Below are 14,640 nucleotides of genomic sequence, written 5' to 3'. Positions count from 1 at the left end.
GGGAGCAGCAGGCAGTCAGGAGAGGTCTGCTGTGCCATGTGGGTCAGCTCCCCAGCCGTGGCTCGAACTCATGCTGCAGAGGTTGGGATGGCTTCATAGCACTGCACTTTAATCATTGCGCCACCAGGGAGACCACTGACTACATTTTAAGTCAATTTGATCCTTTTGAGATATAAGGTAGGTCAGCGTAATTTCCAATGAACCATTCTGCTGCTTCTGAAAACCCAGACATTAAGCCCCTGTGTAAGACTGGCTATGTCCTACTTTCATCATAACATACCAAAGAATATTTTAGCATATTGAAAAGCCTAGAGGGCCAAAATCTATCTGCCTTTATCTTAGTCTGTTAATCAGTGAATTTTGCTAGTATTTTGTCAATGTATAAAAGATTGATGTGTTCTGGGAACAGACCTCATATACTCAAGATAGGAATGTAAATTGGTTCAATTATGTGAACAGGGGTTTAACAAAGTAAGTAAAGCCTTAAACTAAAAATAAAAAATAGACCCCAAAAGTCCACTTTCAGGAATATATATTAAAACATTCCATAGGGATGGATACAAAAGGATATATATCAAGGCAGAACCCCTCTATACCTTTAAAAATTATTTGAGAACCACAAAGAGCTTTGTTTATGTGGGTTATATAATTGTTAAGTAAACATAAGCATAAAAATATTTTAAAATAACAACAATAAACTCTTGATATGCCAACCTAAGTAAAATTATTTTTAATTGGATCTAACTTTATTTTCTGAAACAAGAGTGGCAGTTTCTCATTTTTGCAGTTATCATTAACACATTTTTTTAAAAACCTTTTCTTTTTTTATATTTGTTTATGCATATAGAAACTGGGGTGTAGGCCAGAGGTGGAGGGGGGTTGAGAGGATTCACCAGAGACAGAGTGTGGAGCAGAAAGGCATATCTACTGAAATACACTACTAAGGGGAGCAGTGGATGAGACAGGAGATGTCTGCTGCACCTTGTAGCTCCCTGGCCAGCTGGGAATAGAACTCGTGCTGCAGTGGAATTCAGTGCTGCAGTTACTGGTGATAGTGCTTGTTAGTGCTGTCTTTGACTAATGGGCCACCACGGAGGCCCCTCATTAATATATTTTTTTGTGATCCCTTTAATGCCTTAACAGAAGAAACCGTCAGTCATATCTGCTTCTATATTCAATATGTTGTAATACCATAGATTGTGGGAAATCTGATTGTATATTCAGGAAAAAATGAGAGCAAAAAGGATAGTTAATGTTTTAGGATTATGAAAATAGTTTTGTCTTGCTTAATGTTTTAGGATTATGAAAATAGTTTTGTCTTTGCAGAACTTCTGTAAAAGGATGTCAGGAACCTCCAGGTGTTCCTGGACCACACTAGCTTGTCTGAATTATGGTAAATCCAATGAAATACATGCTGACTTTAAATTTAAAGCTGAATTTATTGTCATGGAAGGATATCTACAAATAGGATGTATAGTATGATCCCGTTTTTTTTTTTTTTAACCAAGCCATACAGCTAATACATAGAAAAATGTTTTAAGTGATAACACCAAATTTTTAATTGCAGTTATTTCTGTTTAGTGGGATTATAAAGGATTTTCATTTTCTTTAAGCTTGTCTATATATTTGCAACTCTTATAATAGGCTCCTAAACAGAAAATATGAAACAGCCTACTCTTTTCAACTTGTATTGGTATTTCTCAGCTACAGCAGTTTTCTGTCAGGGGACATTTGGCAATGTTTGGGGACATTTTTTGCTTATAGATATCTAGTACAGGCCATTGATAGTGCTAAACATCCCACTATACGCAATACTCACCACTGTCCCCCTCTCCCCATCCCAACAAATAATTATCTGGCCCTGCCCCTTCCTATCTGCCCCCAGTTTGAATAAAATTCACCATCAGGCTTTTTCTGAAAGAATATAATGTTCTTAAAGTCCCCAGATATTAGAATTACAATCCAACTCAAAGTCTGAGGCTTAGAAAACAAAAAAATATATAGTTAAATGATTAATAGCAAACACAGATGAATGTTATTAAAACACTTAAGGACAGGTGGGATTTAGTTTTAGCAGAGAAAGGTTTAAAATCTTTCCTCAATGTGAATGGTTATTACCCTCTTTTCCCATAGAGTGCTATTGTGTCTCTCAAAGCCAATAAATTAATTCTGTCTTTGAAAAGAACATCCATTCATAGCCTTTGAAAAAATCTCCTTATTTACGAGATGTTCTCCTGTGGGTGATAGCCAAGTTTGCTGCCATAATGAAGGTGGGGCTTGCTGGAGCTAATGTTTCCTCCTATTGTGAGGGGAGCGGAAGGAACACCCATTATATTTCATTGGAATTAGCTTCTTATGTTGAACCAGGATTGCAGACCCAGCTGAAGAAATGAAGAATGCTGTCTTTAAGCATATGTTAATACGAAATGGCATCCTTTATCATATTTACTTGCTCTTAATCAAAAGCATAAAAAGTACAATTTTTTGTTTTTTCCTCTAATGTTCAATATTTATTAAATATCTTTATATTTCATTTTAAAAAATGGCTCACTATAAATGTAGCTCACTATAACTTATCTTTGTTGCTTTTGCCTTACTGATTTCTAGTTGTTTTTTGTTTGCTTGTTTTTAGAGAAGCTTCCGATAATCTTGCAGTGCAAAATCTGAAGGGATCATCTTCTAATGCTTCAGGTATAATTACTAATAATCTGAACTTATTAATGCCTATGTCACTTAAGTTTGCTCTAAGCATCTAATTCCTTGTTGCAGCAGAAATAATTTTTCAAGTAACATATACGGTATAAATTATACCAAATGGAACTTACCCCTGTCTGTGCTTTGAAATCCACAAGCTAGGAGATGATAAAGCTACACGGAGTTTGGTGTCTTCTGATTTTGGTGTCTTACTATGTTGTGCTTTAGCTTCCTTCAACTCAAGTTTATTTGAATAGGTTTAAATATGAGTAATTGTAGTGAAAAAGTTCCCCTTTCAGAAGACAGTATTTTTAAATCCTTGGGAGAAAGGTACTACATACACTTGTTTTTCTGAAGATCAAGAAGGAACAGTGGTGGTAGTTCTTCCACCTTTAGTTTCATCATATCTAGCAGCCTTCCTCAAGGGCCCCAGACATATCTGGCTTTTAATGGAATTGGATCTTCTGGGTTTGTTTCTATTAGCCTTGATTTTCTGCCATCATCAGATTTCAGAAACTTAAAGGTATATTCGAGTTTGAGCGATATTAAATTTGAGGTTTTGGAGATTCGTATTTTGCCTCCCTATACCTTTGTCTCCTCCACTTGAGCAGTCTGCTGGTCTTGACAGCAGCACCAAAACTGCTGAGCGCTGGGGGTTTGGGGCTCCTCCTGGTTAAACATAGCCTAGCAAAGCACAGATCTAATCTAGCTCCTAGAATCACACTAAAGTAAATTCTAATTATCTCCACTGTCTCTGCTGTGTTTTATAGAAAATGGGTCTTAGATAAGAACATAAATTCTAAATATCTCTGTCTCAGGTCTGTTTGAAATCCATGGAGCAACCGTTGTTCCCATTGTGAGTGTAATCGCCCCAGAGAAGCTGTCAGCCAGCGTTAGGAAGCGGTATGAAACTCAGGTACAGTTTCCTTTGTATTTTAATGTGAGCTTAGCAAGAGGAAGAAAACAGGAAAAGTAAAAATGTAAGAACAGTTTCCTGAAAGTAAATTTCTCTCCACTTAACTTTTTTAACTGAGTGGCTCCTGAAATTTTTGTCCACACAAAGCATCTCTCTGATGCTAGAATTATGCACCATCTGTGTCCAAAGCAGCTTATTCTAGGTGCACCTAAAAGCATCTAAAAGCAGCTATCATCAGAATTACAGGACCTAAACAATAACTTTGACCTGGCTCTAGGGGCAGATGGGTTTGCTTTGTTTTAAATAACAAAGCAGAAGAGACTGCAGTACTTAAATGGCTTTCCCATCACATGGGTGTTTTTGGATCTGCTGTATGTCTGATTGCATGCTGAGTGCTGTGGAAAATATAAAAAACAAGTGACACAGTTCCAATCTTCAGAGTTATTATAACCTGACAGGCATAAGTATTGTATAGTTAGCTGGAAAACAATAAAAACATGTAAGAGAATGCTGAATTAAATGGTATTGTGTGCTACAGACATAAGGGGAAGTGAGCAGTCAGTGTTTACATGAATTAAGAAAAAAAATTTCATGGAGGCCATCCAGAAGGATTAAATTTGGTGGAGGGACAGATTAGGGTATGCCCAGGATGACAGAAGGGCACTCCAGACAGTGCTGAAGAGCACTGTCTGAAGAGCACTGTCTGCTGGCCTTGGTTGGGGAAAGAGTGAATGTTAGGTGGGTCATTATTTAGAAATAAAATTAGATGAAAATAGTTTTGATAACTGTTTCCCAGGATGTTGGGTAGAATCTCATTTGTTACATCATTTTACTGCTTTCATCACTGCATTTCAGTGCCATGTCACTTCATTGCTGTCACCTCCCCCTTTTGAGCTTCATAATACACTTCCAGCTGCACTTCATCACTGCACTGAGCTCTTCTTTAAGTGATAAAGAAATATAGTAGGTGGCTTATTAAATGGGTAAGATAGGCTATAAACTCATTTCCCCTGAGCTCGTAGTAGGATACACATTTTGAGGTGGATTAAGAGCAAATCCTGAGATCTTTAGAATCTTTTGTAGGCTAGTTTGCTTCCTAGAACAGGAAATAAAACTAAGAAAGGTGACCTGGTTTGACACATTCTAAATTCTGACATGTTCTCTTCTTGCTAGGTGCAAACCCGACTTCAGACTTCCCTTGCCAACCTGCATCAGAAAAGCAATGAAATTGAAATTTTGGCTGTAAGTGACTATTATTTTAAAGAGCAATAATTCCGTATAGAAAACCATTATTAGAATTCAAGCTTGTCACTAATATTAGCCATGTATAATCTAAATCTTTTAAAGAACTGGAGAGAAAATTGACAGGTTTTTTGTTTCTACTGCTTTCTTCTTTAAAGTGGAGGGTGGAAATGAAAAAATTCATCTTTCTAAATGAAAGATGTACCTTTACCTCACCAAACCAAGAACAAGTTTAGGTGTAGCATGTGGACTGGGAGTTTGAGTTTGCCAATGCTGGTATTTCACCTCTGCACAGTTCACTAAGTCTTTTATCACTAAGTCTTTTATATAGCACAGTAACAGCCCAGACCCTGCCAGCCCTATTTAGCTTGCTCCGTCCAATGTGACACAATAATCACAAACCAATATGTGCTGCCTGAGAATCCTGACAGGTGACATACATTTCTGTGTATCAACAGGTGGATCTACCCAAAGAAACAATCTTACAGTTTTTATTATTAGAGGTAAGAGATGAGCTCTTCTGCACTTTAAAACCCCAAAGATTTGCTTTTCATTTGTCAGAGTATTAAAATGGCATTTTCTCAAATATACTGAAGAATGTTTCTGGCAGTGCCAAGAATTTAGTAACATTGTTCTGTTTATGTGACAAGATAAAATCATTCTTTTCTAGTGACTTTTTAGAGATACATTAGTAAACACCTATGTTTTTACTGTGTGTTATTTAGGCTCTGGAGTTCTTGGTTCTGAGCCTTTTACAAATATTAACTCATTTAATTATAACAACCCCAAGAAGGGACCATTATTAAGCCTATTTTACAGATAATGAAAGCAGAGACTGAATATATTACCCAGTCACCCAATTAATAAGTAGCAGGCTCAGGGCCTGAAGTAGGCAAACTAGTGGAGTATGTTCTTAGGCCCTGTCCTGTCCTATTCTGCCTCAAACCAACCATCCCAGTTAAAGAAACACACTTGTATAATTAGAATTGTATAAAAGGCCTTTGTGTTAAAATTAGTTTAGACTTTTCCTATGCTTTTTTTAAATAATGGGTACATATTATTGAATAACCTAGCAAGAACTTTTTTAAGGTTTGAATTGTTACCTTTGCCATTAAGGCTTAACTATCCAAGCTACAAGGGCTTTTTGCAGTATGTCCTACCAATATTTGCCTACCTATAGTTTTCAGTCAGTTTAAATGAAAAATTGAACTTTGCTCCTGAACATTTCATACCACATTTTCTGTTGTGGGCTTATAAGTACATACCACTGTTCTCAAAATTTACTGCTTTGTGATCCATGCAAATGGGTACATACCAGAGTAGCCTCTCCAGATTGCACAGAGTAAACAAGAGGCAGAAATAACTGGTTCAAAGCCACATTAGCATCCTGGCGCTGCAGCATTGTTAATCAGGTTCTGATGAGGTAGTTCTGTTTTAAAGAAAACCAGCACTTCAAAGGAAGAACCCCAGCAATCTCTCTGCATTCTTATTTCTTTTCACATTTTGAAGGGGGGAGGAAAGCACTGACATTTCATTATGTGACCAAAGAGAGTTAATAAAGCCTAGTACCTGCTGTTAAGGCTTATTTGCTTTTTTCCTAGTGGGATGCTGACGAACAGGCATTTAACACAACTGTGAAGCAGCTGCTTTCACGCCTGCCAAAGCAACGATACCTCAAGTCAGTCTGTGACGAAATTTATAACATCAAAGTAGAAAAAAAGTAAGTTATCAATTAGGCATTGGTTTCACATGGATTAAAATTCAGGCAAGAGTTTTAGAATGACACATATTTTTCTTGGTAAGGTTTGGCTAATAAGCTATTTAAGTTAAAACTGCATTGGCAACCAGTAAATCTTGCTCAGGATTGTGACCCAGCCATGAGCTTGTCAGGAACAAAACAGTTACAGAAGCTTTCCAAATTATAATTTTATTTGCCCAGACACTCACTTCTAGAAATGTTTAAATGAAAGAAGACATGATTATCTTTATGTCCTCATATCAGAATGCCAATCTTTCATGTTATCATCTGCTGTAAAGCTACTGTAAAAAGACAACAAAGCCTGTGAGGTGAATAGTGGTCTCTTTATGGAGAGCCTTGTACATCGACTCCTAGCAATTAGTTACCACTTCTCTAAAACATCTATGTTAGTAAGTAGTCTTTCACTTGTTTTTGATTGTAAACAAAGTTCCAATAGTTAAATGTTCTAAAACTAACTTTCATAAACTCAATTCTTCACCCATGCCAACTGTTTCTCTTTTGCAGGGTGTCTGTGCTGTTCCTGTACAGCTACAGAGATGACTACTACAGAATCTTATTTTAATCCTAAAGAACTGTCCTTACATTGTTTGGACAGAAGCTGATATTATAAAGTGTACATTCATTGTAATTTTTAAATTAACTTTACATTCTAAGAAACTGTTCTTCAGAGTTGAAGAACAGAGTTTGTCATTTTTTTCATGTATAGTACATTGTAAATTTATCTTTTTAAAATAATAAATGCTTCCATATATCTCCTGCCTTTTAATTGCATTATTTATTAACGCTATAGGTTTTATGAATCTGGAACACAAGAAAATAGTCTTGTTCTTTCCTTAACCCTAGTGCCTAAACACAGGACAATATCCAAAATAAAGGTATAAAGAAACCAAGTATCACCATTAACTTGGAATCTTTATTCTCAAGGATTTTTAAATATGCACATCCTAAATTAGTTTAAAAAAGCAAATACTCATATTTGGTTATGAGAAATTCAAGGTGCTAAAGGACTATGGTAATAAAATTATACAGCCATTTCACTGGGGCAGAATATCCAAGAGATACTTCAACTTTTTATAAAATTGTCAAGTTTCAGTTCCAATGCCCTAGAGAAGATCAGGCTAAAGCTTGTTCAGGATCTCATCAGTCCAAAATTAGTAGTCATTGCCAGAAATGATTAATTTGAGATGGGGAAAAGAACAAAGAGATGCTCGGTGTTGATAAACAGGTTTAATGATGACAATGCTCTTTACATGGATGGCTAAAGAAACTTTAAACTATAATCTAGGAATTTACAATCATGCAAAAGAGATAAGTTAGCCAACTACAATAAAGTGGCTTCTTACAACTATCCTGTAAACACAGAAGCCTTCTTTCATCCAGAATAACTCTTATTTCACATGAGGATAGTTACTTGGGGGGACCAGCGATCTAGCTTTGTGGCCAAAAGGAAAACGGCAATTCAGTGGTTAACTGGTGAGAGCTGGAAGCGGGCTGCCCTTCACTGTGCTGCTTTGGTCTTCTTGCTCTTGCTCTTTTTGTCCCTCTTCTTCAGACCATCCATGTTAGCTCTCAAAAGGTTTGAATAAGCCTAAAAGACACAGAGCACAGCCTTAATGGAAAGCCGCCAATTCATGGGGTACTGCCCCATAAAACATGTTTCCATAGTAGATTTAGGGTAGCCAAAATCTGAACGCCTACCTGATAAAAAAAATAGAAGTCCATGCGATGCTTGAAAGGCCATAAAAGGAAAACACTCCCAGTACAATAACTTCCAAACATATAACCTTCCAGTAAGTTGCAGGTATTAAAATAAGCAATTGGGAAAATTGCAGGCAACTTTCTGTTAAACTCTACTATAGGTAGAGCATCTATGAAGCCTAAGATGACTAACTGAGAAAACTAAAAATATTAATCAACTTTTACTTACAAAATGTTGGTAAAACATAGGAGAGCAGTGAACCTAAGTATCAATGTCAACCTAGAGTTCAATATTGTTAACTCCTGTCCTAAGAATAGGAACATAGAAAACATTAGAAACTCACCATCTGAAACCTATTCACTTCTTTGGAGCTCACCTGGAAAAGGGGGGAGAAAAAGAGTTCAACCTTTATTACCCATATAGGAATCCTCTGCCTCCAGATGATACCTCTGTATCCAGATGATAACTCAAAAGCCTCACAACAACAATGTATTTCTTCCCAATTTCAGAGATCATGATCCACAAAAGGCTACTTTTATACTGCATTTTCCTCTGCTTGATGAACAAGTAAAGTAGTTCTTTCCACATGAGAAATGGCACCACGATGGAAAAGAAGCCGGAAGTGGGCTCCAAGAAGCAGCTGTTTCTCAGCTTTACAGAAATCTCTCACATATGGCAATGAGGTTATTTCCCTAGGTTCTGAGAGATATCAAAGAGTCCGACTCTCTTAAGTACCAACCCGTGTTTGCTACATGAATCACAAATATGTCAGAATATTAGCTTAAAAAGTAAAAGCATCAGGCCCTCCCTGGTGGTGCAGCGGGTTAAAGCACTGCACTGAGAAACTAAAGCCACTTCCTCATAAGTTCGATTCCTGCCTGCCCCGGAGGTGACCACATGGCTTGGCAGACCTCTCCTGACCTGCCCGCTGCTCCCCTCAGCAGTGTACTTCCTCGATCTGCCTGTTCTGCTCCCCACTCTGTCTCTGGTGAAGCCTCTCACCACCCCTGAGCCCCTGGCCTGTACCCCAGTTCTGTATGTACAAATAAATAAATCTTTAAAAAATAAAAGCATCATGTACTACCAAGAAACTTCTTTGAAAATCCAGCACAGTAAAGGGAAATGAATCAAATATGCTAATTGCCTCCTACAGTGCCATTAAGAGTAAGACCCTGCATTACAATTGAGATGAAAAAAGAAAACGTACAAAATGATGTACAAATAAACATATTATAAAAAATAATAATAAAATAATTTTTTTTTTTAAAAAAAGAGTAAGGACCCTGCGCCACCCTAGTGGCACAGGGGTAAAAATCAGTACTCTCAAGCTGTCACCAACCACTGAGGCAGGGTTTTGATCCCCAGCCAGGGGAAGTACTTGCCCACAAGGCACAACAGACCTCTCCTGTCTCCCCACTCTCCCCTCAGCAGTGTATGTCGATGGATCCACCTGTTCTGCTCCCCACCCTGTCTCAGGAAATCCTCTCATCCCCTGCACCTCTGGCCTGTACCCCAGTTCTTGTATCCATCGATAAACAAAAAATAAATCTTAAAAAAAAAGATTAAGGGCCAATGTTAATTTTATCTCCACCAAAAAACAAACAAAAAACCCACCTCATTCATCTCTTGATCCAGTGGATCAAAGAAATTAAAGAGAAAATACAAAAAATTTCTTGAGACAGGATAATGGAAACACAGCATACTAGAACTTAAGAAAACAACAACAGCTCTAAGCAATAAACACCTACTTTAAGAAGCAAGAAAGATCCCAAATATCCTAATGCTGTACCTTAAAGTAATAGAAAAAGAACAAACTGAGCCGAAAGTCAGCAGAAGAATGGGGATAATACAAAGATTAGAATAGAAATGAGACAGAAAAACAGATAAAAAAAGATAGTTTAACTGGGCTTCCCTGGTGGTGTAGGGGTTAGTCTCACAGTACTATCACCCTCATGACCTGTCTGAGTTTAATCCCCAGAAAGGGAACTGACCCTTATGGTACAACAGACCTCTCCTGTTTTCACCTGCTGCTCCCCATAGCAATGTATTTCACTAAATCCACCTGCTCTGCACCCCACTCTCTGGTGAACCCTCTCACCCCTACACCTCTGGTCTATACTTCAGTTCTTCTATGCAAAAATAACAAATAAATAAATCTTAAAACACACAAACAACAAAGCAAAAGCTATGTTAAGCAAAAAACAGACAAAAGTATCCAAATCAACAAAGTTATAAATGAAAAAGGAGACATTATAACTGACACTACAAAAATTCAAAGGATCACTGGATAAACCAGAAAAAAATGGAAAAATTCTTAGAAACATACAATTTACCAAGGCTGAATCAGGAAGAATTACAAAATCTAAATAGACCAATTGTTAGTAAGGAAATTAAATCAGTAATCAAAAATCTCCCAACAAAGAAAAGTCCAGGACCAGATGGATTTGCTGGTGTAGTTTACCAAACATTTAAAGAATTAACACCAATTCTCCTTACTCTTCTAAAAAAAGAAAAGAGAAAAGTGTCCCAAATTCAGCATTATCCTGACTGAAAAATATGGAAAAGGAAACTACAGTCCAAAATTCATAATGAATAGCCAACAATTACCTATTAAAATACGAGCAAATCAAGTTCAGTGACACATTAAGACTTTTTCATACTATCAAGTGAAATCTATTCCTGAGATGCAAGGATTCAGCATATGCAAACTGATGCAGAAAAAACTTATAACAGAATCTAACATCCATTCTTAACATACTAGACACAGAAAGAACATATTCCAACACAATGTTGCCATATAGGACAGCACACAGCTAACAACATACTCAATGGTGAAATGTTGAAAGGTTTTCCATTAACATCAAAACAAGACAAGGGTGCCCACTCTCCATGCCTTGCAAGCACTACTGAATGTCCTAGCTAAAACAAGTGGGCAAGAAAAAGAAAAGTATCAGAAGTGGAATGAAAGAAGTAAAACTGTCTCTATTTGCAAATAACAATTTTATATATAAAAATTCAACTCAAAACTGTTAGTCTAGAGACTTCCTGGTGGCATAATGGAAAGGCATCCCAGATTCATGGCTTAAAATGTTAATACTACCACAAGGCATCTATAGATTCAATTCTCATCATATTTTACAAAAATAGAAAAAAAATTCTTAAATCTTATATGGAACCACAAAAAGAGACCTGAAAAGCTAAAAGCTGTCCTGAGAAAGAACAAAACAGTAAGCATCACATTCCTGATTTCAAGTCATAGCACTTACAGTGATCAAAACAGCATTGTACTGGCATTAAAAACAAATAAACCAATTGAACAGTATTAAGATTTCACAAATAAGCCCAAGCATATACAGTAAAACTTTTTTAACAAGAGAACCAATAATATTCAGTGGAGAAAACTCAATAAATAGTGCTAAAATATACATGTAACTGAACTCAATCTAAGACTACCCATAAAAACTCAAAATGAATTAAAAATTTAAGTGTAAGACCTGAAACTAGGACCTCCTTGGTGACACAGGGGTTTAAGTCTCAGTGCTATCAAGCTATCACCAACCACTGCAGCAAAAGTTCAATCTCCAGCCAGGGAGTTAGAGAAGCAGAACTCTCCTGTCTCACCTGCTGCTCCCCTCAGCAATAAATTTCAATAGATCATCCTGTTCTGCTCCCCACTCTGTTTCTGATGAATCCACACACCCCTCTGGCAAACACCCCAGCTCTTGTATGTACAAGTAAATAAATCTTAAAAAAAAAAATAAAATAAAACTATTATGAGGTATCACCTAACACCTATTAAGATTAGCCATCATCAAGAACTAAAAAATCTAACATCACTGTCAGTGATGTGAAAGAATGGGAAGTCTTTTGTACTGTTGGTAGTACTGTAAACTGGTACAGCCATCATGGAAAACAGTCTGAAGACTCCTCAAAAAACTCAAGCTACAACTGCCATATGACACACTTTTGGGAATATACCCAGAGCAAACTAAAAATATTAACTCTACTAAAACCTGCACACCTATGTTTGCAGCATTATTTACAATAGTAAAATCTTGAAAAAAAACCTAAGTGTGCATGTACAGACGATAAAGTTGTGGTCTATTTGTGTGTATTTACACATAAATACACCAATACATATACACACACATACAACAGGACACTTCAGCTAAAAACAAGGAAGCCCTATCATTTTTTGGCAACATGGGTAGACCTTCAGGCTATTATGCTACTGAAATAAGACAAATAAATACTGTATGATCTCACTTATATGCGGAATCTAAAAGCAAAGCAAAATAAACTCAAATTCACAGGAGGTTAACTAGAAATGGAGGATGGACAGGGAAGAAATAGGAAAAATGTGATCAAAGGCACAAATCCAACTATAATATAGGTATTAGGAATAGTGACTATAGCTAACTCTGCTGTATTATATACAATAAAGTTAAGAGAGCAAGTCTTAAGAGTTTTCATCAGAAGAATTTTTTCTTTTTTTTTTTAAAGATTTATTTATGCATACAAGAACTGGGATAAGGGCCAGAGGTATGGAAGATAAGAGGATTAACCAGAGACAAGGTGGGGAGCAGAACCGGTGATCTACTAAAATACACTGCTGAGGGGAGCAGCACCTCCTTGTCACCTCCTTGGCCAAACTCATGCTGTGGTGGCTGCTGACAGCTTCAAAGTGCTGTTCTGCCCTCAGCGCCACCAGGGAGGGCAGGAATTTTTTCTTTTTTACTGTATCTATGGGGAGACAGTTGAATTTACTGTGGTAATCATCTCACGTACAAATCAAGTCATTATGTACTCCTTAAACTTCAACAACAATTCTATCAGTTATTTCTCAATAATTGGGGGAGGTGGTTCACATGTGCCCCATGCTTAGTTCTAGAGTTAGAAATCCAACTTACCACAGTGCTGATCTTCTTTTTTCCATCGGTAGCTCTTAACAGACACTTGTTGTCAGAGGGCTCAAACCCCTCCACAGAACCTTTCCTTGGAATAGGTTTTGTTCGACCATCATCTGCATGAAAAATACATCCTGGTGAACACAGTCCTGGTGAACACAGTCACAGACGTTGTTGACAGGTACACAAAATAAGTAGAGAAGGGATATGATGTGGGTAGCTTATCCACCTCCACTACTCTTAATTAACCTCATCACACATGGTTTGGCCAAACCTCAGGAAGCTACTCCACATATCCAAGACCGGAACACTGAAATATCGGGGAAGATAAGATAAATCTCCCACATGGTGGGATTGGAACGCTGACAAGAATAAAAATCCTGACATGCTTGGGGCCCCGTGTATGCGGAACTGGTTCCAACGGCTAAACGTTGGGGGACGGCACCCGCCAGAATCAACATTCTCCAGTCCCTCAGTCCTCAATGAAACCAGTAAGCCGCGGAGGGAGTGCAGTGGGGGGAGCCGCGGCACCGGAGTCAGACTCCACCCGTTCCTCCCAGATACTGGCAACTGGGCCGGGACTTTGCTGGGCCTCCCAGAGTCCTTCCAGCGTCGACCGTTGCTTACACTTCTTTAAGGTGATGAAAACGCTGCCCGACATCCGGCACTTCTGGAAAAGCCTGGTCAGCTCAGACAGGAACTAGAACACAACAAGCCCTGCCCCGTTAAGAAGCCTCAAATCCCCGCCCCACCGTTTCAAATCCCAATGCCTCCCACAGTGGGAGACTGAAGTCCCGCGCTAAGCCCCGAACAGTACCCTCCCCTTGGCTGGCGAGTTCTGGCAATACCTGCTCGCTCTCCAGCAGCACCATTATCGCGCGGCTGGTTCCGCTCAGTCAGCTTAAGCCCCTAGCAGTTGAGGCAGGAAGTTTCGTCCAGAATGGGCGGGACTTCCGCTTTAGGTTTCTTTCTTTTCCACCAATCCCTAAACCCCGCACGCCCTGCGCCTGCACCCTGGCGCGCCCCCTCCTGGGCGGGGAGATAGAGAGCTTTTGTGCTGTCCAAGAATGTCGCTAAAGAAGTCTCATTCCGGTATGAGGAAGTGAGAGGGCGAGAACGATTTGATAGTAACCTATAGTTGTGTATATTTGGCTAAACGTTGCGCATGTCACCTAACAGTACAGTGACTCAATTTTACTCATTCTTAAAGTGAGAATAACAGTACCCACTTCACAGTGTGGCTGTGATGAGTAAATGAATTCATACTAAACACCTAGTATTCTTGCCCCATATAGACGGTTCTCAAAAAGTGTTAAATGCTTGCGTGGTTTTTATTACCATTGTTGTTTTCATTTTTGTCCTAGTTATAAATTCCCACCACAGTCCCTCTTCTCAGACCTGAGTCCCTACCGACCCCTAGCAA

The 14,640-nt window shown here is 38.2% G+C and overlaps 2 protein-coding genes across 3 annotated transcripts in view; one reads left to right on the top strand and one right to left on the bottom strand.

The window, feature by feature from the left end:
• Nucleotides 1-7,725, top strand: part of EIF2AK4 (eukaryotic translation initiation factor 2 alpha kinase 4) — a 95,597-nt gene extending 87,872 nt beyond the window's left edge. For both annotated transcript variants that reach the window (XM_004687926.2, XM_012728659.1), the window contains 6 exons: nt 2,633-2,691; nt 3,513-3,610; nt 4,784-4,852; nt 5,311-5,355; nt 6,454-6,572; nt 7,116-7,725. In XM_004687926.2, coding sequence (XP_004687983.1) covers nt 2,633-2,691; nt 3,513-3,610; nt 4,784-4,852; nt 5,311-5,355; nt 6,454-6,572; nt 7,116-7,173 — 448 coding nt within the window. In that variant the 3' untranslated portion in view covers nt 7,174-7,725. The remainder of the gene's footprint in view (nt 1-2,632; nt 2,692-3,512; nt 3,611-4,783; nt 4,853-5,310; nt 5,356-6,453; nt 6,573-7,115) is intronic.
• Nucleotides 7,726-7,823: 98 nt separating this feature from the next.
• SRP14 (signal recognition particle 14kDa (homologous Alu RNA binding protein)) lies at nt 7,824-14,175 on the bottom strand. The gene is made up of 5 exons (XM_004687925.2): nt 14,066-14,175; nt 13,845-13,917; nt 13,221-13,333; nt 8,654-8,686; nt 7,824-8,199 (listed from the first exon to the last, which is right to left on the bottom strand). Exons 1-5 carry the CDS (start codon nt 14,087-14,089, stop codon nt 8,110-8,112), a joined length of 333 nt encoding a protein of 110 aa, XP_004687982.1. The 5' UTR covers nt 14,090-14,175; the 3' UTR covers nt 7,824-8,109.
• Nucleotides 14,176-14,640: the final 465 nt, after the last annotated feature.

Source organism: Condylura cristata, unplaced genomic scaffold (genome assembly GCF_000260355.1).
Source record: "Condylura cristata isolate star-nosed mole 26May11 unplaced genomic scaffold, ConCri1.0 scaffold00023, whole genome shotgun sequence".
Classification (NCBI taxonomy): Eukaryota; Metazoa; Chordata; class Mammalia; order Eulipotyphla; family Talpidae; genus Condylura; species Condylura cristata.
This window is presented reverse-complemented; position numbering and strand designations above follow the sequence as displayed.